General features: G+C 39.8%; 1 protein-coding gene across 1 annotated transcript in view; it reads left to right on the top strand.

Moving 5' to 3' along the window:
- The window catches only part of DISC1 (DISC1 scaffold protein), a 209,641-nt gene that overhangs the window by 13,691 nt on the left and 168,620 nt on the right, over positions 1 to 27,330 (top strand). Inside the window, 2 exon segments of the mRNA XM_063329039.1 lie at positions 6,368 to 7,350; positions 10,785 to 10,854. Of these exon segments, the coding sequence (XP_063185109.1) occupies positions 6,368 to 7,350; positions 10,785 to 10,854 (1,053 nt within the window).

Genomic DNA, 27,330 nt, shown 5'->3' with positions numbered 1-27,330 from the left:
AAACTTCACAGTTTCTGTGCAAAATTGTTGCTCCCCTATTTTTGTGTAATGTTTAAAGCTGTTTTCAAATCTCGACTGTAAGAATCAGAGCTTTTTCTCCACTTGAGACATTTACATGGATTGCCTCTGCAGACTTTCATGCTGAAACTGGGAACAAGAGTGTTTTTCCTCAGGAAGAAAACCAGCAACAAACGTTAAAAAAATCCCAAAGCTCCTGAAATAAGCTTTGGTTCTCTGTTGTGAATGTTCTCTGTAGGCTTGCAACTTCTGTGTCCTCCTGCCTCTTTGGAAAGTGGATCAGTTATTCTCAATTATTTAACCATAAGTAAAAAAGAATTATACTGGTGGGTGTAAAACAAATTGGGGTTGGATATTTGTGGGGAAGTTAAGTGTCTTCTGTTATTGATTGTGCTGAAGGCACACAGTGCTGGTACTGCCTTGTGTTCTCTCTGGCGTGCTTGGTTGTCTGTTGGTGGTCAACAAGATGGATTGCAGAGATGGATATAGGGTAAGTGATGAGTAGAGAGGCTGAAAAGCTAACTTATGTTAGGTGGTTGATTATATGCATTTGGCAGTTCCAGCTATCCAGGGCTGATAGCAGATGGGTTAGGTGAAATATATGAGTGAGCTGTATGGGGAGGTTTGGAGACTGCTTGGGCTGAGGTTTGTCAACCAGAGACGAATTTTGAGTGTGAGATGTAGTAACAGCTGGAGAATGAGATGTGTTAGGAGTGTCTATAACAGGAGTATGCTGAAGTTGCAAAGGTCTTAGGGCTTCCATGGCCTTTTTCTTCCCACCCCCTTGGGACTTCTGTAATAGTAACTGACTGCATGAAAACAAAAATGAAAAGTGCTGAAATGACATTTTTTGACAGTATCATGCTATCTAAGTGGTCCTGCTTTCCTGAGACGGCAAAGAGTCATTTGGCTGTTCTAGAATGAGTCTGCCACTCACTTTTCTGGCCAACAAAATGAATTTCCTTGTAATGCTGTAGTGAAGAAGTTGTGTGGTGTAATTTTCATTCAGCTTGGAGTGCAATTTTGTATAACAGCCAAGTCTTGGGTTGCCAGCCATAGGGTGTTGATTAGTTATCAAATAGGCCTTCACAGTGCAACTGCATGCTTTCACAGGCTGGATAGTTATTGTATTTTTAAAAAGGTCAGAAAGGCATATTTCTGTTCTTTTTGTCACATCAAGGTGCTTAGGCCCTGATTCAGTGAGGCACTTGCTTGAGAAAAAAGCCTTCTTGTGTGCTGAATACTGATGGATGCAGATGTGTTTTAAAGTGTTAGCAGTATGCAACACAATTAAAATATGTAATTAAGGAAAGGGGTGCTTCTCTTATTCCCCCTGACTAAATAGGTGATTGTTAGTGATGTGGGAGATGTTTTTGATATTTACCAATTTACTTTTTAATATATTTTTTTTCTTAGTGTTAAGGCAAAAGCAGATTTAAAACATTATTTTTTTTTCTTGAGGGGAAAAAAGTTGATGGGCGTATTGAAACTGGTATCAGCTAATACGATTCTTACTCCGGAGAGGGGTGCTGCAATTGCATCAAATGACTTGAAATGAGTTGTTACATTAAGGAGGTAAGTGGCTTAAATGTAACAACTTAATGATGTGCACATTATCGGAGTGTGTCAATAAAAATACAATTATTTAAACACTGGCTAAGGAAGCCTACTCTTGACTTCTAAAATGCACAAGTCTTAAGTGTTGTGCTTTTTTTTTTTTTTTTTTTTAAATGAAGAATAGAAACTAAAATGCATTTAGTGACTTGAGAGAATGTTTTGTATGTGACATCTTGGAAACTTTGAAATTTAGCAATTGAATACCTGAACCCAGCCTGCAATCTTAGAAATCACAGGAACCCTTGGTGAGGAAGTAATTGATAAATGGTATCAAATATAATGTAGCTCAGCCATTGGTTGTCTTCTATAGGTACACTTTATCAAATACTAGATAAATCAAAGGAGTTAATATTCAGTAAGCAAGATGAAAAAGATGAATGAGACCTTTGCATTTTAAGACTTATAAAACTCTGTATTCAAAAGTAACTTTCTTTGAAAGTAAAGAGATGGTACTGGTTTCTTTTAACATAGGCTTTATTGAGACCAGTGCCATCTTATTTTGAATATTTTGTGGTATCTTTGAAATTCAGCAAGTGAGTCAAAATGTAACTAATTAGGAACCTGCAACACTTTACATATTTTTATGAGGTAGGAACTGAACAGTAAAGGTTATTGTCATGTCAGATTGACTAATCCCTGAGAATGGTTCAGTTTTGTTACTGAAAGGTTAAACTTTTGTCTGTCTCTCTGTAAATAATAAATATTTTCGTCTCACTTACTTTGTTTGCATACAGTTTAATGCAGGTGTTTAAGGCTTCCTTGACAGAAGCAGCACTGCAGAAATTGCTTGGAGCAGTGCTTTGATAGTTGGCTTTGAATGTGACCAAGTATCTTTTTCTCCACACCACAGTTACCACCCATGAATGCTCTGAAGGTGAATTCGTTATTCTAATAAAAATCAACTGTGTGTGATATAGGTGTTTTCAAATAGTTGAACTCTCTTTAAAATTGCATGTTAATTTCTCGGTTACTTTCGGGGAGAAGTTAATGAGCTTGGAAGCATTCTGCGTTGTGTGTTCAAAGCAGAGGCGGGGAGGTACTCACTTCAGAGCTTCTGTACCAATTTATAAAATCCTAGTGGACTGTACAAAAATGTGAGGTAGTTACACTGGTCTGTCCACAGATGCTGCTAGAGCATTTGATCAAAAAACTGAACTACCATTTTTGTGGTTGAAAACAAAGACTGATTAGCTAAAATGAGTTTGAGGACTGTTCTATTGTCCTTTAGCATCATGTTGGCTACATAAAATGTGCTCTTTCCATCAGTGGGAAATGCGCTCTGGCTTTACCTCTCCCTCTTTCATGTTCTTGGTGCAATGAAGACGTGTACAGCATTGCTGGTGTTATGCCTTGTTTTACAGAGCTAGACTTTTTTTTTTTTGGGGGGGGGGGGGAGACAGGACTTTTTTGGGGGGGGGATGACTGTGGTTTTTTTTTTTGGGGGGGGACTTTTTTTGACTTGCTTCCCCCTCTTGTGCTCCGGCTCTGAGCTGTTACCATTTATGAAACATTGGCCATGAGGAAAGATTGTTATGGTGAAAAGAGATGTTATAATTAAGTTCTTTCTGAGCTTTCATAATGTGGATTTGAAGCCATTTGCACATAATCTGACATTAAAACATATGTTGCATCATCTTCTAAGATTGTAACATATATTTTTAAAAGTAGATTTGTAATATTACAATTGAAAACACCCTTCTTCCATTTGTGATTTTTCTAAGTGCGTGTCTCATACAATGCATGACACACTATAATGTAATTTTTTAAATTACCTTTGGTTGTTTCACAGTGTTCCAAAATACCATTTTGATAGTCTTGTAGTTAGTTGCTACGGACTTATCAGTTATTTGACATGCTTGAAACTGAGGGAATTAAAAGACAGGCCTCATATTTTTCTTATATTAACATGCTAGCTGTATTGGTTCAGTGTAGTTTCTGTATCTGATGTGCAGATGAAGCAAGCTGTGGATGGAAGGCTATGTGGAAAAAACAGTCTTTGTAACTAAATGTCATAATGTGGTGATAAACAACTGAAATGATTCTAAACTTCAGAAAAGAGACATGATGGAAGGGTAAACTGTGCACAAACCGTGTACTCAAAGCCGTAGTAACATCCTGTCTGGAATTCATGGTGGGTGAGGGCTCTGTGACTGCTCTCTAGCTGGGAGACGAGGGTCTGGCTGCGGCTGCCTCTCCCCTTCCTTTTCTTTGGGGAAAGCATATGTGTTCATGCTGAGGTGCTGGCCCCAGCTCTCTGTCGGTCCACTACTTCTCTGCCTTGTGCTCAAGTGCAGGTAATACTGGAGCTAAGGACCTGCATCCCTCTCCTGCTAACATCCTCCAAATGGCTTGTGGCTTGGACTATGATCTTGGGTATCATTCGGGCTGTGGTGCTGCTCTAGTAGCCAGCTGAGGGACTTGTGCTGCTGGAGTTGCCAGGAGGCAGACCTGGAGGCCATAAAGGAGCTGGATGGTAAACCTTTCTAGAGAGTTACCTGCAAACGTGGGGAGGAGTGTGGAGGTGTGTGGTTCTTGTGTGGACTAGTTCAGGATGCTGGAATTGTACTGCTTTGACCCAAATAAGTTTTAGAATTGCATCTAGTTTACTTGGTGCAAATACTTAACGCTTTGGAAAATTTAAACCTTACTTACATTAGCTTAGTTTAAATTTGGGGTTTAAAGAGCTCTAATTATCTGTCTGCTTTAGAAATTCATAGTGATTTACTGAGATCAATTTTAAACTGATTTTAATTAAACCAAAGAACTTTTTCCATTTTTACAGGCGAAGCCTGTAACTAGCCTTTGTAAACGGTGATAAGGTATGTCCAGTCTTAGAATGACTTTTTTCTGCATGACTGATTTCTTCTGCTGAAGGCAAATTTAGACTGTTATTTTGTATATAAACTAAAAGAACTAAATTCTAAAGAACACTTTGTTCAATTTTTGTTCCTTTACTCTAAGAGCGGTTCCTATTTGTTAGGACTTCTATTAACATTACTCCCAGTACAGCATTTCACTGTCTTTTTATAGTAGACAGGCTGATGGACTCCGTGACCTTTTTTATTTCTGTGATGCTTTTTCCTCTGACAAAAGAGAACGTAAGAGACAGCTGGGGTATTCTAATTTATGGTGATAGGAAGCAGAATACAGAAGCTTAACTGCAGTCCCATGGTGAGATGTGCCACCATTCTAGTATGTGGAAAATGTATAAATTGCTTTTGTTGAAGGTTATTTGGAGAGAGTGTAGTGAATGTTGGGAAAAGTCTCCTGGGAAGTTTCAGATCTAATGCTTAAATTTTTGTATAGGTTGTCATTGTAGTGAGGTGTGTATGAGACCTGTGTTAGGAGTTGCTGAGGTGTTTAGATTATGTGCACATCTCTCAATGTAAAAGTTGATAAAGGGTTGTCGTTAGAGATGGATATTAAATATATTGCATGCAAGGGTTTTTTTTTTTCCCTGAAACTTGTGTTTTTGCAAGAGGGCTGTGTGGGTGATGAGAATATTCTCAAACACCTGAGATTCTGGCAATTGATTCTGTTTCAGTAAGTAGAGGGCAGCTAATCAAGGGCATCATTCAGCTAGTCACTAGAGTCCTTAGAAGGGTGATTCTGGCAAATAGGCCCAGTCAATATGTGTTTTTTTTTTTTTTTTTTTGTTACAAAGTGGATGATGGTGCAGAGCTTGTATTCCCATTGATTGTGTGCAGGACAGAAAAATGGAATACCTTTTGACTAGTAGTAAATCCATAAGAAACTGAAAGTTGTCACCATGTAATCTTGTAAATCTACACATAATTTTTCTTTTTGTGTAGAAATGTACAGAAAACAAAGACAAGATATAGCATTCTGATCTCCCACTTTTAATGTTTTTTGTGTTTTTTATCTTGGTTCTTTTATTCTGTTCTACAAGCAGGAAATTTATCTTTTCATCTATGAAAGTAAGGTATATATGGGGAAATTGAACAGAGGGCCCTTTCTTAATGATGCTAATGCTACAGTAATGCAAGCATATGGTGGTATTAGTTTTCTAGGACTGATGATCCTGCATGCAAAACTTTTCCTTTAACTTCACATTTTGGACAATAGGTAGCACAGTAAATCTAAATGAAAACATAAAATATCTCATTAGGCTGACAGATAAGCAACCATGGAGTGTCAAGGGTCTTCCATCTGTTCTGGAAGCAGAATCTGAAACGCTTGCTTGTATTAATAAAGCAAGGATATGAACACAAGAAACTGGACATCAGCAACAACAGATTATGCACAAAATTTCTTCGTGAGTATGGTTCTCATCTTTTTGATGCAGATTCAGTTTGATCCTAGATGTGCTTGTAAGTCTGAAAATCACTCTGGATCAGAGAGACTGTGCTTTAGTGTGCTGCTATGTGAATTGAGAATGAGAGAGTGCAGGGCATTGCTGTGCACAGGGCAGATGATGTGGTTCATTTTGCCCAGGTTTGTGTCCTGATGGATGTGATTATGTTAGAGAGCTCACTTAAGAGCAGGTGCAAACTCTTTAGAAACTGGACGAACACACACAGTGTTCTCTGGTAACAACTTTTCTCCTCTATCTGCAATATGGTCAGTGTCTTTGTTTTGTTGAAATGGAAACCGATGTGCGGTTTGACGTTCCTGAAACAATTATTTTCAGATGCTACAATATGTTAAGCCTAGAAAACTGCAGAAACACTTTAATGACTTTTTTTTTTTCCTCCCCTTCCCGTTCCCTTAGATGGTCAGGAGCAGTTAATGCCCGCAGGCTCTCTTCGTAAAAAGAAACTGGCAAAAAGACCTGGATACATGAGGCCAGAAGCTCGGCGACAGATAGAGTTTCAGTCCCTGGGTACCTGCAAGCCATTCAACCCAGAAGAGCTCAAACATGGCAGGCAGAGTTGTGGAGACTTTGAGAACTGCTCTCTACACAGACAATACAAAAATAACTTTGAATTTTTATGCTGTAGTTCAGTTGCAAATAGTGCTGTAGTTCCCTCTAATGGGGTAACGATGTTTGCCACTAGTGGAAGTATGCCAGGGAGCTGCAAAAATCTTTCATGTTACAGGAGTCCACAGTCAGAAAACACGGTTTACCCTGCTGCAGCAACAAGCAAAGAAGATGTTTCTGCTGTATGCTCTTCGTGGCAGAAGAGCCATGGTGGTAAAGTGAGTGATCCCCAACACAGGTATGCTTTGGATCAGACAGAAGTGAATAATAACTGTGAATATCAAAACAGAGGTGTTGTTTCTCGATCTGTTAGTACACATGATAGCTTTAGTTCAAGTTTCAGCTTCATACAGCTCTCCCTGAACTCATTCTCTGGAGTAAGCGATGCTGAAGGCAAGTCAACCATCAAGGAAGCTGAGTACGTTCTGCATCCCAGCACTGCAGGAAATCTGCAGAGGCCAGAAGACATGGTGCAGACTCATGAGCACTCGCGAGCTTTGCATTCCTTCTCCAGGCCCAGAGAGGATTTGGAGTATGAAAATGAGACCACAGTGAATGATAAACTACAGGACTGTGAGACTGTCTCTCTCTCAGATACAGATGCAACACTTTCATATTCTACAGATTCCTCGGATGCAGCATCTGCTGGCTCTTCTGTCACCTCAGGCTATGAGAGTAGCTTTACTGTTAGTGACCATAACTGGGATACTTTGATGAAAAAATATGAACCAGTGCTACAGGACTGTCTGCTTGGCAACCGCAGTACGTTAAAGGTTAGTTATCTCACTTCGGTTTTATTTCCTCCTCCTGGCCCCCAAACCATTTGTGTTTATAGTGCCAAAGTCAAAGCTGATGTAGGATTTGGGATATTAATGGCTTTTGTGACATTTGTTCACAGAGGTTTACAATAGCAGTCTGCATGACAAAAGTGAGAGAACCGGTTTCCTTTTCTATTTAGTCCTTCAAAAAAAAAAAAAGGTGATGTTGTTGCAGTACCTGATTACTATGTTTTACTGAAACTGTGATACTCTCATTTCTAATATGTCAAACATCAGTTTCTGAATTCAACAAATACCATTTTCTTTCACTGTTTTGCCTGCAGTTTGTAGTATATGTATTACAAAATTTGGGGGTGGCAAGAACTCTTTTTGGGCTGTTGAGTCTGGAATTTTTCTTTTTGGGCTGTTGAGTCTGGAATTTTTCTTTTTGGGCTGTTGAGTCTGGAATTTTTCTTTTTGGGCTGTTGAGTCTGGAATTTTTCTTCTTGGGCTGTTGAGTCTGGAATTTTTCTTTTTGGGCTGTTGAGTCTGGAATTTTTCTTTTTGGGCTGTTGAGTCTGGAATTTTTCTTTTTGGGCTGTTGAGTCTGGAATTTTTCTTTTTGGGCTGTTGAGTCTGGAATTTTTCTTTTTGCACATGTGTATGCCCACATGTATACCTACCTGTATACAGGCAGTCTTATTTACTGTGTTCTTTGTGGGAAGCCTTTAGAAGGATCAGTTATGTTTTGTTATACAGTTTTTGGGATGGCGGGGTGGGCATTGGAGGGAAACCATTCTGAACTTACCTGTGATAAGGAGCCAAATATTGGCTTTATTGTGCATGCAGGAAGCAGTAATGCAGAGATTAGTGTGGACATGATGGATTTCACAGATTTGTTCAAAATGCACTAAGTGGGCGTGGGGTATCTTCTGGGGTGTGTGTGGTTTTTTTGGTGGTGTGCTTTTTTGTTGGTTTTTTTGGTGTCTCACTAATGCCCTGAGTTTCTGGGACACCTTTCAGAAATTCAGGTTCTTGTCACTTCTCAGCTCAGACATACCTGCTGAGATGCACTGTATTGTCTTTAGACCTAATGAAACAACCTGGTCTGGGGAGGCTCTGCACAACCCTGCTGTCTGGGTAAGACAGAAGATCGAGAAACTTTTATTCTTACTTTACTCTCCATGTCATCTGACCTGGGCTTACGGTGCTCTCTAATACTTCCTTTTCTTAGAGGATGCATGAAGGACTCAAACTAGGTTATCTTATTTACTTCACACACATTGCCATGGAGCAGTTTCTTTGGCTTCATGCCTGGAATGACAATGTGCCCGTAGTCTGGGATGGTTTGGGAAATTAATTTGCTGCAAATTTGGGAATATGTAACATAATCAAAATAGGAGATTATTTTTCTGTCTTTTCAGTATACTTTATTTGATAGGCACAAAAGAAACATTGTTATCTTTAATTTCTGTATTCATTAATTCCTTGAATGGAGAATTGGGGATTTGTGCCCTCAGATGTCTTTGCCCTTGGTTAGCCAGTCGTGTATGTTTAATTTGAAGCACCTTCCTATTGTAATGATAATGAGCAAGTCTCAGACTTTTCAGAATAGAACAAAAGCAACTGTAGTCGAGAAACAATACTGAAGTTGTTAAAAATATGCTTTTTCTATACTTATTAGCAAAAAAAAAATGTGGTCATCACATCGTGCAGATACAGGACATGCCACGCTGAAAGAGCTCTTTGATCAGTTGAGCTCCAAACATCTTACCAGCTTGCAAATAGAAAGCACTTTACACTGACAGCATCAGTCAGTTTGCTGTGGGCATGCCTGAGCTGTGGTACCCAAGCAGACTTCAAATGACCTGCCACTGTGAGTGCATGATGGGATAAACGCTGCAAACGGCAGCAAAGCTGTACTCTCGGTACAGATGGTTGTTATACATCATGTATATGAAAAAAAGTGTCATTTCAACCATTCCTACTGCAGGCTTCTTTAAAACTCTATCAAAAATATGTTGTAAAATACAGCTTCTCTCTTCAATATCTTACGCATTCCTCACCAGCCTCAGAGAAAAAAGAATGGACTTTCAGGAATAGAAAACCAAAGTGAAATAAAGCCTTGAGAGAAAGGAAATATATACAATATTGGTTTTTTGTTTGCTTTTGTTTTTCCTCTGGGGCATCCTATAGCCTATTATTAATGAAGCATTTTTTTATTCTAGCTTTATTTTTTATAGTTCTTTTCTGACTAGTCCAATTTCACATACCATATTTAGAAGGGATACCATTAATTTAAATGTCTTGCTTAATTTGTGTGTTGATTGTGCAGTCACAATAACTGAGTGTTTCTATTAAGTTGTTGACTGGCTGTACCTATTTTTCTCTATGCAATTTAGAGTTTAAATATAGGGATTTAAATATGAAAGAGTTTCAGGGAGGAGCAAAATCTTTTGTAAATGCAGAATGTCTAAACTATGGATTTTCTTGTGTTAGAAAATGCTTTCCCAAGCGCTTTTGGGCTATGAGAATGAATATATGCTGCTGCTTTTTCCAGGCTTACCTTTTTCAGTGCTGATAGTGTCTTGTTTGGTACAGGTTGTGTATAAATTTAATAAGAAGAAAACACTTTTAAGTCTTTTAAGTGTAGCCGTTTTAGGCTGTGGCTGGCACGGCAATGAGGATAGGAGTGCCTACCTTCTAACCAAATTCTCCTAATGGTTACAACTTTTAATGGCCTTTGAATACACACCTGGCCTTCTGAATGTTTAATAAATTCAGAACTTTGGTCTAGACCCTTCATGTTAACACAGAGAAGTGGTAACTTTTGAAATAAAACTTTATTTATAGTAAGAGGCTTTTTTGTGTGTGAAAGGGCACTCTCTATGTGGTATAGGTGTTTTTGGTGTTTTGCTTTTTTTTCACCATCTAGCATTTGCAATGTGAACATTTCTGAAAATGCAAATGCCAATGTTATGTAGATGAGCCTAAATTATATTTTAATGAAACTTCATTGGCTGCGTGTGAACACAATTTTCTATGTAGCATTATGAGTATACTTGTTCCAAAATATTCATACTGTATTTCTTTTTTTACTTACAGAAGAAAATGTGGTTTGCAAATGGAAATTCTGGATTTGGTCTGTGCAAAACTCATATAGGCAAAAAACAAAGGGTGAAAAATATCCTACAATCACATGATCTCTTTTGCTTTTCAAGAAATGTTGTTTGTTATTCTCTGTATGCATTTGGACTAAAGCCGTGCTTGGCTCAAGTATCTGCAGTTCAGCTGACTTCCAAATAGGTTAACACTTAACAAATGTTGGGCTTAACTCTCAAAATTGGTCCAATGCAGTAATTCATTAAATTTGTATTTTGTAGAGGTTAATAGTCTAAATATTTTTAAATGCCACCTTCTTTGTAATGAACTTTTTTCTCTTTGCATAGATAAAATCCTTGATCTTACGGCTTCAGAGGCTTCAGGAAAAAGCAATAGAGGAAGATGACTATGATAGAGGTGAGAGTTGCTCCCCCCTACTCCCCCGCTGGATCATGCTGCCTTTTTTTTTTCCTTCTCCCTGCTTCCTCTATTAATTTTATTTTATATTTGCTACATAGCAATGGTTAGCTGTGGAAGTCTAGTTCAATGAACTGTAATGTTTATTCTGTTGTCTGGCAGGAAACAAATTAAAGAAGTAGGTCAGCAGCAGGTAGCAACAGTTTTTATCTTCTTGAGCCACATCACCATGTGGGAAAGTTGAAATCCAAATATCCTCCATCTGGATCAGCTGTTTTGAAGCAGCATGACTTTAAAAATGCAGAAATGAATGAAAGCTTTGAAAGGAGAAAGGACAGGCACTAGCTGCTGACAGAGTGTGATTTGTTGATTGCCACATTTAGTCATGACGCTACAGCAGGGCTCAGACACAGAAATGAGGTCAGTAGCTATTATAAACGTTGAGTGATACTGTCCTGTGGGATTAACTTGATGTCCACTGAGTTGAATCAAAACCAGCTAGAGAATATGATGGTGATACAGCTGCTGACGAATGTCTGTATTTGAATAGTGCTTTTCCTTTCAAATGCCTCGGCATTTCCGATAAGCTCTGTGTGCGCGTGCCTTAATAATTGGAGAATCTATTAACGCGTCTCAGGTTTCTTAATGTTTCCTGTTATGGTAGTCTATGTTCAGGTACTCATACTTTGATAGTCTTGAGGTTCTAGATCAAATTCTTCCCACTAGGTCTATCTTCAGTTGGGAAGCGCTACAAACATTTCAGTAAAGTCTGCATGGGTACTTCAGAGCATAAGGCTGGAAAAAGATAGTTCCTTTCCTGCCACTTTTTTTATTCTCAGCTTTTAGGGGTGGGGGAGTGGTCAGACTTGTGGCTTGCCTTTCAAAATTTACGTGTGAAGCTTTGCAGTTGCACCATGTCTCTGTTTCCCTGATCCCAAAGGTGTTCCCCAAGTCGATTAAAATGTGTTTTAAAAGTATCTTGGGTGTAGGTGTGTTTTTCAAAGAGTGGTTCTGTTGGCCTTTTAAAGGCTTGCCTATGCATAGGAGTAAAGTCTGCCACTGTCACAAGTCATTCTTTTAGTGTTGCATCTCCCAATGGGGGAAGACCTTTATGTATGTTAAATGCTGAGAACGTTGTAGATATTTGTGGGTTTAATCTCTGTCAAATAGACATTATTGATACGTGTGTTTTACATGTGTAACACTCGTAACTCTTCTTCAAGTGGCTGTGGGTTGAGTTCTCAGTTGGAGACTTCCTGACAGCTGTGTACTCAGTGTGTGTGGTTCCCACAGATTCCAGCTGGGATTCTCTGGGCAGTCAGCCACTCTGACAGCAGTATTTAAGTATATCAGGTATGACATCTGCATGTGATGCCTCGTAGTAATTGAGCACAGCGGAAAATGATGACTTGTCTAACCTTGCACAGAAAGCTCTTGTGTAGTTTTCCTGGGTACTAGTCTTGTATCTTCAAAACAGGACTGTCTTTCTGTTGGCCATCGTTTTATCAATTACCCTTTTTAGTTTCCACCCTAGTTATCAGGTAGATAGCACGGAGGGTGGTTTGCAGAGTCTTATATTAATTCCCCTCAGGAAAATTGTCTGGCTGAAATGTGATTCCACCAGGTATTGTGGGCGCAGCTTGCAGAGAGCAAAAGTGGCAATAGTACAGTGGCAGAGTGGTACATCCACAGGTGGGATTGCTATTTTCTGTGCTAAGCCTGGCATATATAGGCAGAAAGCATTTGTACTGATAGGGGACTAGATACTACGGTGCTTGAGACTCTTTGCCTTGGGTTCCTCCATCCCTTTGAAAACTGGAATTTCGTCTTCACAGAAGAGTTCTCAGAAAATGCCACACTCCGTGTATGCACGTGACCATGCATCCTTAATTTTATCAATTCCTGATTTCTGAGTCCTTGGCCCACTTTCTGTCATTCTGGTCTTTGTTCCTCTTCTAATACAACTGTCGGCTGGGTTTTTTCTGTGACTGCTCTTCATTATTTTTGTGATGCCTGAATTGGCTTCCTTAGAAGAAGACTTTCCAAGACTAGCATGCAGAAGGTGCAGTGCTGAAAGAATTAAGAGCTGTGACCTTCCCTTCTCCTCGTGTAGTGGCACCTTTGCTTTTAGAGCTATGTCACTGCTCCTGGTGGAGAACAAAGTCTTGCCTGGTGTGAAGTGAAGTTTGAAAGCTTATTAAAGAGCTTACAGATTGGCCCAGTACCAATTTCAGTTCAAGTGAAATCTTTAATTAGCCTTCTTTAAAGGCTAATTATTGCCAAATATTGCTAGCAGGGAATGGAATTGCTAAGTGTGCAGAGCTGTGATGTGGGGCATAAATGGAAATACATTATCAGGGAGTGGGAGAAACCGACAGGGTGTACACAGAGGGCTGAGGACATTTTAACTCTAATGCTGAAAAGAAAATTACTGTTCCTGTAATTTGAGGGACTTCTGTGAGTATAGAGTGAGTCCCCTGTTAAGGGCAGAACTGTTTTGAGCTGGAGATTGTGGTAGAATGGGTCTTCCTGATTTGGGAGTGCTGCATGGGAAGGGGAGGGCTAGTAAGATGCGAGTAGCTGCAGAATGCCCTGTATGTGGAAGAGGTGAGTAGAGGGGAAGGAAAGCAGGTGGAAGGAGGGGTGTGGGTGGCTGTTCCCTCCAATGCAAAACTAAATTGTCAATAAATATGTTAACATACTTACACATGATATCCCTTCAATGGCAGAGGCTCTTCACCAGCTTCAACTGTAGACAAGAACTCGAGATTTTTTGGACTTTGGCTCTCTAAGAGCCACCCAGTCTTGCAGGAGAGGGCTTGGTTTTTAAGAGCAGTTCAGTGGGAGGGAGATACGTTAGCACTTAAAACTCTTCAAAGTGCTCTGGACTGGTTTCTGCTGTCTGACACTGCAAACGTAGCAACTTAAGGAAAGGCAAGCATCTACTGTCTGACATTGCTGCTTTCCTGCTCTCCAGAGCTTTCTGAAAGCTCCCATAGTTTATAGTAACTTTTGAAGCTGAAGTGTAAGTAAAGTGGTGCCCCTACAGAGAGGGGAAAGTGATGCACTGTGTTTTCCCTTGTGGCAAGGAAACTAGGAAATGGCACAGAAATAAAGGCAAGTTTTTCCCCCTACAAAGTCATGAACACAGATACCTTGTTGCAAACAGGTCAGGAATAAGGACATATTTATTTTTTCCCCTGTACAGAAACACAGGACAGATGCTTGCTGTTTGGGTCTGTTAGAGAACATGTCTATTTTCCAGGTGCATGTTAATGAATTAGCTTTTATTTCCTGAACAGGTGCTGCTTTTTTTTTTTAAGGGATATTTGGAACCACAACCCTCCATTGTTGTTTAGGAGAGAAGTGAGTGCCTGTTTAAATCTTCAGCTTGTTTCTTCCAAGTTTTTCCTTTCTTTAGATGAATCTATTTCTCTATCTTCCTCCTCCCCTTAAGCTTGGGCAGTGCCCAGCAGAAATGGCTTTTGCCATTGCTTGTTTACCTGTGCTGTGTCTTCTTAAAGATCTGCCTTGGCATGGTTAGGGTGTTGATGTAGAGGAGCTTCAATCAATCATTCATTCAAGCAACTGTAGTTTCTTCCTGTACCTTCTGGGAGTGCTGTGTGTGTGTGTATGTTTGTTCTGAGAGCATCGTGGGGCTGCTTGGGGCAGGGGCCATTCTCCTGTTCCATGTTGGTGCTCATCTGCTAGAGGCCACTGAGCACGGTGCTGTGAGACCTGCAGGGTGCTCTGTCTTCATACTGTAGCAACCATGGGTTGTTTCAAATGCAGGTGTTCCTTGGCTGCAAAATGTTTGTGTGAAATGCATATTTAGTGAGACAAATCTCTTCCTCAGTCCTGCTGTAATTTTAAATAGGATGGTACATGTTTTATTGCTCGTTCTGTCTTTGTAGGCGATGAAATATTGGGAAGTGGCTTATTTTTTTTTCTGTATTTACTTGTGGTCTCCTCTTGATGGCCACATTACTGTATATTTTCAAAGCAGGTACAGTACTATGGGAATATAGTAACAGTGTTTTGCCTTGTGTAGCATATAGTAAAAATTGGCCTGTTCTCCAAGGATCACTTGGAGTGTTGTCATGGCTCATTATTCATGATGGAGCTTGACAACTCCAAGGTTAAACACAAAGCTGAATGCAGGAGGTTAAAAAAAAAAAAAGGCGCCAGCATATTTTTGTGTCTGTGGGAGTTGTGCTTGCAGTGAAAGTAAGTATATTTTGCTCAGTACAAATCTATTGCCCAAATGTTTAAAAACCCTTTTCCTGTTCTTTGCTTCTTGAACTCCTCAATCTTGCCTGGTGCAAGGCACAAATAAATTGGTAACTAAATGTCAGGCCTGAGTCTTGCTGCTGAACTTCACTGCTGGTTCACATGCCCTCTTGTTACTCAGAAATAAGTTTCTGTAGGACTACTGACTCTCTTTTTAAAATTTTCTTTGGTTTGTTTTAATTCTTGCATGCAGGAATGTGAGTGTACAGATTGACTGCTTGCAACTGGTAGGCAAAGGCAACTTCCCTATGCAATCAGATTATATTCAGAGTTAGGCTTCTCCAGTGAAGTTCATTGATTTGATCAGAGCAGCTCCTCATCAGTCCAATGTGGCAGCTAGAATATAGAAACATTTACGCTTGCCATGGCAAAATCTATCCTATCTCGGCAACGAAAATTCATGCTGTAGATATATTTAACATCATGTGACCCTTCAGGTATTTTAGTTGAGGTCTAAAAGCTTGAACTATATGAACTGATGAGCTCCCGTGGGCTTGTGCACTATGTGCTCTGCAGAAAAATAGCGTTTGTGTGTTGTTTTCTTTTTATTTATCTTTGCTTGTGGGCTTTGGGACCTCCTCATACCAATTGTCCTTTCCATGTCTCAGGATCTGCAGGGCATCAAGGACAAAACTCTGCTCTATGTAGGAGTTGAGGAATCTCATTTACACGTTTTCCATTGATCTCAAGTGTAGGAAGGGAAAGGAAAGACTTCATAGTGGTTAGTCTCCCTTACATTTACACTAGAACACGTGCTGTTGCTCACTTGAACCAGCTATTTGTTTTAAGGCAAGTACAGAGAGAGAAAACAGACTATAATGTTAAGTAATGTCTGGGTTGAAAATGTCATTTGTTAAATGGTATTCAGAGGGAGGTCTTGGCCACTTCTTATGGTTGTACTTGGAAGTGCCGAATTAGCAATAACCTCAAACTCCTGGCGAGATGTATAGTTGTTTGGTCTTTCCAAATTTCTTCTTGCAGTTTAAACTGGAAAAATATTTTTCCAGTTTAAAGTGCTATTTCTAGTCATAAGTCTTAAACGTTTGAACCATTGATCTTCAAGCAGGTGGGTTGTGTGTTTTGGGTTTTTTCTTTCTATTTCCCCCCCTCCCGGAAGAACTATTTGTAGATGAGGGTTGGATTGAATTCTGGCTCTACTGTACTTCTATTATTTTGAATGAAAATGCTTGCTTGACAGATGGCCTGCTATAACAGGACACAGAAATGAAGGCAAGTTAGCTTCTTTCTGAGGAAGGACAGTGAATTTGAGAGAAAAGCTGTATCTGGAAATAACTCTCAAAGAACATGTTACTTTGGAATGTACTTTTTTCACAATGGTGTGTACTTGCAGAAGTAAAATCCTTAAACCTAGCTGTATAGTGAGTGAAGTTCTGTATCTGAGGCTATTGATTGAATAAAAGGCAGTGGCTGCTGGAGGGGTAGAGCTTCTGTGACACAGGAGACTTACTGGGAGGTTGTAACTTGTAGTTGCAGGCCATTGAGTTGGAAATGGGTTTGGGGAGGATGGGACAAATAGGGCTTTCTGTTGTGCTATACTGTCAGAGCCTTGTTTGATCATAAGCTTGTAGAAGCTTCCTGAAATCTGTGGCTAAGTCTTTTTTGGATTTTGTTTTTATAACTTTGCAGTAAAACTATTAAGAGAAGGGCTTGTATAAATTCTCAAAACTGAATCTTCTTTGCATGGCTCTTGTTTATCCTGTCTTTCTCTGACAAACTCAAATAACCTCCACAAAAGGGTTTGGGTCATTAAGGAAAGTACGTGCCTATGTGAAGTATAAATTAGACTTAATTTGTCTTGCAACAAAACAGAAGCAGCACAAGCCTTGCAACTTTTTCACCTTGCCTGGGTTTTGCTGTTTAAGACACCAGTCTGAAATTAAAAGATAAGATTTTCTTTTTGTCCATATCCATTTACTGTTTAGTGTTAGCTGAAACTGTGGACCAAGATGCTGTCATTCAAATGCTTGGTCTTGGCTTCTATCTACTAGCGGCAGTAACGACATCACCATTTCTTTTTATGCAGTCTGTATCAGGCTTATCCAGTTGCTATTGAATTTTTTTTTTACAGGAGTTGAGCCAATCATAATTTAAAGGTCTGAAACTCCTTATCTTTATGCCAGGTAGACAACTGGAAAACTGCCAGGCTTTTTTTTTTTTTAGTAATAAAACAATATAGTAATGGACAATGTTTACGAGAGGGAGATCTGGTATACACTTTGACTTCTTGTTTGCTTATTAAATGTGTAGCATGTATATCTTCAGCAACTTCTTGAAACATTTTTGATGTGAACTCTCATTTTGGCCCAGTTGTTCAGTTTCCATCATGTCAAGAGTGCGTCATTGAGGTCCATCAGGATCTTGCTGTTGGTCTGCTTATACCCACACATTGAAAATGCAGTTGTGTCTTTTGTATCTTTAATTCCTTAGCCAATATTGGAGAGGAAGCTGCTGTAGCCATGCAGTATCTCATTTAGACTGTACAGCCTAAATATTTTTAGGAAGCGGTAGTATTTTGTGGGATTCTACTATGCTCTCTTATTTTAATCTTGGCCAGCATGTAGAGGTTCATCTACATCTTGTGTTTCTGGAAGCTGCTTGACAAAAAGAAAATTGCTGAAGTTTTGGCATACCATGTGCTTGGAAGCTTTCTATACTCCCGGCCATCTGCTGTCTAAAACTGACACCGCGGGCTATCCCTCCTATGATAGCTGGGCTCTATTTCTCAGTCCATGATGCAGCCAAGCTGTTCCCAGACAGCCTGGCTAGTCTTTTACAAACAAACAAGCAACGAAAAAATCTGAAAAAATAAGCAATTATGGATAATTTAAGAGCCTAGTTGCTGAATTGCAGCTTGAAGCATAGAGCGCTGATGGGTGTAACTCGGGAGAAGTGTTGATGTGCTATCTGGACAGTACCCACTGAGTGAGTGACACGGCTCTCCTGCTACCCAGCCCATCTGCTTACTTTGCACTTGCAAAATCATGCAGCCCAATTTTATATTCAGGACAGACTTATCTTTCCCTTGCTCCTTAGAAATATTAACTCCAGATAAGAAAATTGTCTTTCATTTGCAATGTGACCACTGGAGACGGTAAGACTATTAATTCAACCAACAAGTAGAAATTGATTTTGCTGCCCTCGTCTTACACTTAGGATATAAACATTTTAAGGGAGTGGAGGGACACCTGCTCTTTTTAATTATTGTCTGCTTAATAAATGACTGGACATGGACAGAAACTTCTAGATGGCATGGTAATGTGACTTCTGTATAATTGGGGATTTAAAAGATGCTGAATGACTGTGACTACTATTTGAAAGCAAACATGAAAGTCTTCCAGTGCGAGTCCTCTGTGGGGAGCTGATAATGCTGCTTGCTGATTGCTGGGTGGTATCTGGTCAAATTTCTTAATAGGATGCTTTTATTGGAGACCTCTGCGGACCTTCCATTGCTTGTCAAACTCCTCTGCAAAGTGGGATTGCCTCAAGTCAATTAAATTCTCCTTTCTCCTGAGGTTTCCCTCCTGTCCTCCTTGCCTACATGCCCAGACCTGACTGCCCATGCTTCAGTATGTTCATAATACCGCAGGCACGTCTGCCTTCTCCGATGCTTCCCTGCACTGCCTTTGGCATATGCAAGCTTTTGTGCGTTCCTTTCTTATTGTTCGCCCATGCAAGGTAACAGTAGTAAAAAGTGCTGTTTTGTGGACATCTTTAGACCTCTTAAGACAGTGACAGGGTTGTAGCAGTGAGTGTTAATCAAAAAGGTGAAGAGGGTAAATTTAAAATTCCTAGCACTCTTACACATTAACGTGCTTTGGACAAAGAGTTACTGAGTCTGAAGGAAATGCTGACAGTGGGAGCATCCAAACTGATGCTGGGTAATGTGAGTTTTAAACTTCTGCTATTGATACCATCCTACCAGTCTAATACTAATCAGGATTCCTGGTAGGTGTTGATTTGAGGAGTGGGAAGTGATTGGGACATCTCCGTGCTTGCTGAGATTTTTAAAGCATGGAAAAGTAAAAGAAGTTAATGAGTTGGACTGGTTTGATGTAAGGCAAAGTTGAACAAAAAGCAGAATGGTGCTCTACATCAGAGGCATAATTCAGACATGATAGTGGGACCAAATAGAAATAAAGATGTACAGCCTCTTCAATTGTGGAATGTACTGTTCATCTGACTTATTTGTGGGTGTTAATTCATACATGCCCCTGTCATTCCAGAGTGCCTCTTCTTATTTCCCTTCTAGTGACATTTCACTGAAGTAGCAGCATCTTGGAGAAAAGACTACGATGTTTGGGTTGCTAGAAGCTGCCCAGGATTTGTTTGACTTTTTAAGGAACTGTGTCAGTGGGGGTAAGGAGAAAAACTAGACTGGGTCTGTATGTGCTGTGGCACCATACAAAGCATCTGTTGCATTGCATCAAAGTGTCAGGAATAGTGTTGTAGACTAGAGCACCTGCGATAATGGTCTCAACAAGAAGACCTGCTTATAAATGGGTGGGTCTCTATTGGATTTTTTTTTTATTATGTGCTGTACCTGAAATATTTCTATGCTGTTGTGATGTCCGAGCCTAAACTTGAAATAGGTGCAGTTGACATAAGATCTAGAATTACAACATCTAAATTTCAGGCAATCATGTTTTCAGTTTCTGCCTCTACCTGAACAAACTTTCAAAAGGCATGTTGCAAGGAGGTGCTAACTGATGCATCCAGAAAAGCCAGTGTATGTGAGGCATGATAGGTGAAATAACACAGGAGACAGAGGCTTGAATTTGATATGCATAACAATATACCTCTGGTACTTAGTAAGCATTCTTGAATAAATGTTTTTTGTAACTTTATTTTTTTCCTTAGTTCTAGGATTTAAATTGTGCAAAAGATGGTGTGTTGTGAAGTAGTCAGGTAAAATTAGTCTAGCATTGTAGACACGGCTGTTGACTTTCTGGAGTTAAATACTCAGGATGGTATTTTGGAGGACCATTATGATTTCCAGAAAAGGTTTGTCACTAGGGGAAATATCTTTAGGAGTCTGACCATAATCAGACAAGCTTTTGGATGCACCAGCTTGAAGAAGGGCTTGTGTGCCTGGAGATTTGTCTTATTGTTCCAACTTAACTAGTTGCCCTAGCTGACCAGTTAGTAGGTCGAGCCTTGTGCTACCTATTTCATGGTGTTGTGGTAAAATGTATTATAAGCAATGTTGTGTATGGTGTGGTATTGTGATGGGGGGTAGGTGGGGGACCTAACTTGACTTTACAAAGTTCACTTTACTAAGTTCTAACTTCACTTTACAAAGCAGTAGGCTCAGTGCTTACCATTGAGACTTCATGGTGAAAATATGGGAGTTGCTTCTCTAAAAATGTCAGCTTGGTACTTTGCAGTAGTCATAAAAGCTAGTCACGTTAGGAGAGTAACAGGGGACAAAACTGAAGTCCTGTTGTGCCGTTATTGTACTTTGTGAATACAGTTCTGGTCACTTCATCTCAAAAAGGATATAGTCATTTGTAAAAGGTCCAAAAGAAGACAGCAAAGATGAGCTAGTGCAGCTGTTTTTACGTTACTGCTTAAATGCAGCATGCAAAGTGAGGTATAATTAATATATGTGTATACAATGTGTTCTTCAAATGAAAAAAAATCATTAAATATTTCTATAAGAGGTGAATCTGGAGTAAATAGTTAGGAAGGGGAAACAGTTCTGTCTGGCTTGGAATAGCAATTGGTATTGTGCAAGTTACAAGTTTTACCTGTTTCATTGTATCTGCATAACCAAGAGAACATGTAGATAACTAAAATCTTCAACTAGAAATTTTGATTATGTATTAGAAAACTGGAAATTCAGAATCAAGTAGTTTGGAATTTCCTGTTGTGCATACCAGTAGCAGTAAAAGAAATGCTGCTAGAATTAAAAAGTTGTTTTGTTGTTTTTTTTTTTTTTTAGAGACTTCTGGGTGAATTATTATTATCATTAGAAAACTATTTGTTTTGAAGTCATACATGAAGTTCTTGGGTGTAGCAAGCACTGGCGGAGCTATTTCAGTTTTATTTTCGACTAGCAGGTGTCTTGGAGAACGTGGTTGCTTTGTTTGTGTGTTGTGTTTTTTCTTTGTAAGATAAAGTAATTCTGTGGAAATAAGACCATTTAACTTTGAAAAACTAAAAAACACCTGTAGATGAAAAGTATGTCACTTAGGCTGCTGGATTTCTTCTGAAGGCACAGATGGGAGAGGTGGTAGCACTCAGTGTGTGACTTTTTCATGTTTAGTTTTCCGTACAGAGTTGAAGATCCGCCATGCAGTCACACCAACTATCTGTCACTTCTAGAATTGTACCTATTTTGAAATGAGTGGTGGCATCAGAAAAAGGCATATAAGTAGGGGTGTGAATATCAGTCTTATTCTTGAATTTAATTCTGCTTTATCTGTTTTTGGAGTAATTCTTTTTAGTCCCAAGAGATTTTATAGTTTTAAAGAAAAGCACATGGTTAAAACCCCCAAACAATACAAGCTGTAAGTGGATTTTTCTCATCCAATGCGTATGAAATGTTGCCATAATTTTTATAATGGAAACATTACAGGTGGATCACTGTTTTCATATTTTACCAATTAAACTTTTCTCTCTTCTTGTGTGGTTCTCCTGTATTTATGTTTTGAGATAAGAATTTCACTAATGTGTAATTATTTTTAATTCAGGAAAAATGCAAGGCAACCCTCTAAAATATGTGCATATACCATCCACTGAGGATGTATTCCCAAACAGTATGCAATGTGATGGATAGCAAAACTTTTTTTTTTCACCTCATAAAAATTAATATAATTGGGGGCTTGTGAAACACAATATAAATTCACAGGGACAGTGTAGATGATATTGTAGATAAAGGTGCAGAAAGAGGGCCATCAGCTTCATCATGCTTGCCTTCTGGAATGGATTGCTGTTCTGAGAGTTCTCTCCTGCTTTATCTGTGAGACTGCGTGCCTCCTCATCCACTGCCCTTTTCGCTCCTTCACCCTTAATTGGCTTTATTCTGAATCATTTCAAAAAGGTCATGAAAATGTAACTGTTCAGAAGGAGGCAACAAGAACACTTTGAATAGAAGACTGGTGTAAGCCTTCAGTCTCAGGTAAAGTAGCTGAGAGCTTTAGAATGGTAACCTTTTCCAAAAAGCCAGCATTTCTTGAGCTGACCATACTGATGTTCCCACTGTGGGTCTCTCTGTTCCGCATAATGTATACAGTCCCTGTGAACTTGAACTGCTTGTTTTTTAAGGCCCTGCGTGCATTCCCCCCTCCATTACATCAGTTCTTAGGGAAAAAAAATTGCTCTTTTGTCTGCCCACCACAGCCACCTAATTTGTGAGACTGATGGCAACTTGTGGAGCAGGATCTGAAATGATTGCTGGAGGAATGATTTTAAATAATGGAGAGAAATGGCAGAGGCAGTAGGCTCTTGTGGTACAACAGAAACCATGTTTGGTTTCTTCTGAATAACCATTGAAACCATTGGTCTGTCAATGTACAGTCTTCTTGTCTATACTTGTTGGCTATGGTACTGCATTGAGCAGTTTGATCATGCTTTGGTTGGGCCTGGCATTGAGCAAACTTGGGGTAGATTTGAGCATCAAGGCCCTCGATAGAAAAGAGGGGAGAGGGAGTCTAGGTGAGAGCTATAGGTCTGTGGGCATGTATGCACTGGAGGAGAACGCAGGATTTGAGCATCTCTTAGGGTTATGGGAGGAGAGGAAATTCTTCACCCAGGAAGCATGGTTTAACATTGAGTTTAAATCTATGGGTTGAGTGGAGTCTTATATGTAGCTCAGCTCTGGATGGAGATGGCAACTTATCTCTAAATGAGGTCTAAATTATGAGGAGCTGTCACAGCTAGGCTTCAGGAAGGGGAGGGATGAAGCTGAGTTGTAGGAAATCATCAGTACAGTTGGATTTTGTAGAGGCGAAGAAGAGTTCACAAAGCTTTAAGACTGCGATGAATCAGGCCCACTTTAATACAATGTGTGTGACTTCCTCTTTGTTAGAGCTCAAATAGCTGAGGGGCGTGGTTCTGCCCCCAAAATGACATTCAAATATTTTACCAAAGTAAGTTGGTTTTTTTGTCTTCTGTCTTTCATGTTTTGACATTTACCTGCTCAGTCTCAAGGGTATGGCTGACTTGTAGTACTGGCAAATGCTCTGGTGTTGTAATGGAATGACTTTCAGCTGCTGCTCTGCGCTGGACTGAAGCTGTGCTCTTTTCAGTATGAATCCTGAACAACAGTGTGAACTTTCTCAGTGGGAGTCATCTGAAATTAAATGACTCTCTTAATGATGAGCATATACAGAGAGAAAAGGTTCCTGCTGTATGCCATAATGTAGTGCAAAGCCTAGTAGTGCGGTTTACTGCTGAAAAATCCACATCTATCAAATATCATTCAAGGGGAACAACTTCTCAGTCCTTAATTTGAGCAAGAGTCAAACTGGTGAACTGGAAGCAGAAAGCTCAGTAGCGCATTAGTAATTCTACTGAAGTCTTGTGTTTACAGGTTTAAGAAAGTTGCTCTGGTGACTTAAGGGTACTACACTGATCCTGACCTTCTCCAAATGTGAACAAGCAGTATCTGCTACTCTGTATTCATAGACCAAATGTCATGCTTTGTTGCCCAAGTTCATCTGCTGTACTGTCCTTTCAAAGAATAAACAGAATAAAAAAAAAGATGCGTGCTTAAAAGAGCTGAGCAGTAATTAAAAACAAACCCAAATTCATATTGAAGTGCAGGGGGTGCTGGTTTGAAATATTTTAATTATGACCTTTCTTTGCTGGAGAAAACACTTGTGAGCAAGAGCCGAAATTGCCCCAGTTACAGGCAGGTTTCAACAGCTGGTTATTTTGCTGCCATCTAACTAATAACAAGAATGAAAATAGTGAGGAGTTCTGAACAAAGAGGCTCCCGTCATGCTGTGCCACCTGCCTCGCCTCACAGGACCTAGGGCAAGAAGAGTCAAGATGTATGAGTGTGGGTTTCTGTTTTAAATCTTAAATTTTTTCATAATGTTGTATAGAATGACAAGATCTTCCAGGGAAAGAAACGTTGAATATGCTGAGGAGGAGAAAGAATGAGAAATACTTGGAAAAAATCCAAAAAAACCCAAACCAAAGTAGAATTATTCTAGAATTAAAATTTAATTCTGTTTGAGCACTGTGCCTGCAGAAGCACTGCTACTCTAATAGCTTTCTGATATTAATTATTCTGCCATCACAAGTCTGTTCATGTCTGACTGCAGATAAGTCTCCTGAGTTTTGTGCAGTTTTATATTTCCTGTCTCAGGTGCATTTTTTCCACCTGTAATTCCCAGGACTTGTAATGAGGAAGATGCAGGATCCAGTAGGATGCTGTTATTTCCTTTAAATGACTCTTACATTTCTTCTTTTGGACATTTTCGAAAACAGTCATGCAGCTCCAAGTAAGAAGGAGGAGAGAAATCTGGCAGAGGAACAAATAATAATCTTAATTCCCCAGGCCATGCGCTGTATTTGTGCTATTATCAAATGTCTTAATTTTTTTCATTTATGTGCCACTTTTTTGGTTGGTCGAACCTGCCTGTTACTGTATACAAGAGGTGTTTCTCTCTTCCCTCCTCCTGCTTTCAAAATACTTAGGCGCTGCCTACTTATAGGTATTGTATCGACTGACCTATTCAGCCTGGCTATTTAGGGGCAGCCTTACCTGCTCAGCAAAACTACTTCTCAGTGAGGCGGGAAGGAAAAATGCCATTTCCTTTTCTTTTAAATCCAGCAAGGAGAAGGCAAGGCTGCTTGTCTGTGTGCGGATGGCTAATGCCTCCTCAGTGCAAACAGATGGGAGTTACTCAGTGTGGGCAGCAAAGCAGCTGAGCTGTATTCGACTTACATTCTTCTCTTGTGGCACACTTATTTGTTGAGTGCAGGAAAAAAATTCTTCATTATGTCAAAAAAAAGTGAAACAAAGCTTTTTTGGCTTGTTGAAGTGTCCTGAAGAATGCTGCTTTTGCTCAGATAAGGAAAAAAAAATTAATTCAGTTCTTATCCAAGCTAGAGTTCAGTTATGTGATGGCTACAGGTGGCGTAGGCTGTGTAAGGGCTGGAGTCATTTAGGGGGATAATGCAGCAGGCCTGGTTCTGCTGGACAAGCATCCCCTGGGTTGTAGCTTTAAGGAAGCAAATTTGGATTTTGACTTCAACAAGCCTGTGGCAAGAGGTTTTCTTGTACCTCCAGGTATGCTCCTGTAGGGTCTGTGCTATTAGTGGTGCCAGCCACGTTTCCTGGCCTCCCTTGTGTGCCAGCAACAGTCTCATGTCTCCTGTCTCTCTGGAGTTAGAGGCCAAGTCTGCTTCATGTGCTGTGCCTGCTTTAATTTGTCTAGAAGCCATTTTTTCACTGCTTTAATTTTATAGGGTATAATTGCTTAATAGAAACTTCTTGCGAAGTGCCTCTAATTGTTGTTCAGAGTGAATGCTGTTAAGAGCAACTAATAATGAATGTAATGGTTGCCTACAAGATCAATTTTTATTTCAGGAGTCAGGAGGGATGGAAAATTAGTTCTTCATAGAGGCTTACTCTCCTTGCTCCTAAAAGCTTCCTAAGGGGCAGCCTTTCCTTTACTTCTGTTACAAAAATTAACTTTTGTGCTCCCAGTTCGTTGCTCCAGGGTTCAGCATGCTGCCTGGCTTTCTCTACTCTTACCCATGTTGTTTCTATAACAGATGTGGGCAGGTCAGTGTTCTCTGTACCTTCCCCACTGCTGGAGCAGGGATCCTAGAAGCTGGGGTGTATTTAGCCAAGATAGATGTGGGTTTTTTCATTTCTTTCATGAAAGGCAGATGCCTGTGGGGTTCATATTTCTTTGTCTGTAGGAAGATCTAAAGAGTTACTGTTTGGATGGTTTGTTGTTCAGGTATGTGTAGTTGATGAGTATTAGTTCTAAGGAACGTCTTCTTTCTCATGCTGTTCTGTATGATCTTAATTCCTTTTCCCCCATCCATTACAAAGATAAGTTGTATGTCTGCCTAAAATTATCAAAGTCCATTTTTAATATTCAAGATTTATCTGTCAAGTAATGCAACAGTACACGTTGTTCATAATATCTCCAATGTCTACTTAAAAGAAATACTGCTAAATGTTACCTGTGGTGCGGAATTTCTTGAAGTACCCTTGGGAAAGCAAAGAAAGCATTTATGCAGCCCTGGTAGGCAACCAGAAAGGCTACCTGTACCAAAGTACACTGGACAACCTTTGGAAAAATCAAGAGAACAGTGTGAAATACCAGATTTTTTTTTTTTTCAATTCTCATCTGCAGGCCAATTGACTCTTGACAGTTGGAGGTCTTTTTTTGAAGTGATGTATAGTGCACAAACCTATCATCTCAGCTTCCAAGCGAGTAGACAGAAGATTCTGAGGCCAGCTAAAGGTCACAAAAAAATACCAATCGTCCCTTCTATGCAAAGGGGTTTAAAGCAACAGCCCAAACCAACTTGCAGAAGAGAGATACAGAGAGACTGGATCTTCCTTGATGTTGATATTCTGCTCAGCTAAGATTAACTAGCTGCCACAGATTTCTTTTGAAGGTTAAGATGAAGCTGTGCCAATGCTTATTTCTAGTCAGAGAATGTTCTTGGGAGCTCAGGGTAAGGTCAGAAAGTTGAATGAGGGTTCTGTCGCTCCCAGCTCTCACTGTCATGACTGTCCTGCTTCCTTCTATTAGTAAGGATGCCAATTTGGCCTTGAATACCTGTTTGAGAAACAGCCTGTTGATTTGAGATACGTTTAGCAGTATTGTGGTATGTTCAGTGCCGTACTGCCTATGCAGTGCTTCACTGCAGGTGATGCTCTTGCCATGCTTGTTTTTAATCAATATTTAAACTGCTGCTTCCTTCCTTATTGCTTGGCTGCTTCCAGGCATAGGTGGCTGCTTGCTACTGAAATCTGTGGGAATGACCATAATGAAAATGGGAGTATTATTTGCCAGGGTAACCCCAGTGGGAAATATGGATCTGCCAGAACTGCTGTCCCCAGGTGGATTCTGTTACTTTGGGGTTTTGCACTTGTTCATTCAGAAATATGCTGCTGGAGATTCCTTTCTGGCAAAAGGGATAAAAAATGGCTATTGCTTTACTGCTTGAATTTTGGCCATGAGGAGT

This window comes from Chroicocephalus ridibundus, chromosome 3 (assembly GCF_963924245.1).
Source record: "Chroicocephalus ridibundus chromosome 3, bChrRid1.1, whole genome shotgun sequence".
NCBI lineage: Eukaryota > Metazoa > Chordata > Aves > Charadriiformes > Laridae > Chroicocephalus > Chroicocephalus ridibundus.
Note: the sequence above shows the minus strand (reverse complement) of the source record. Positions and strands in the feature narration are given on the sequence as shown.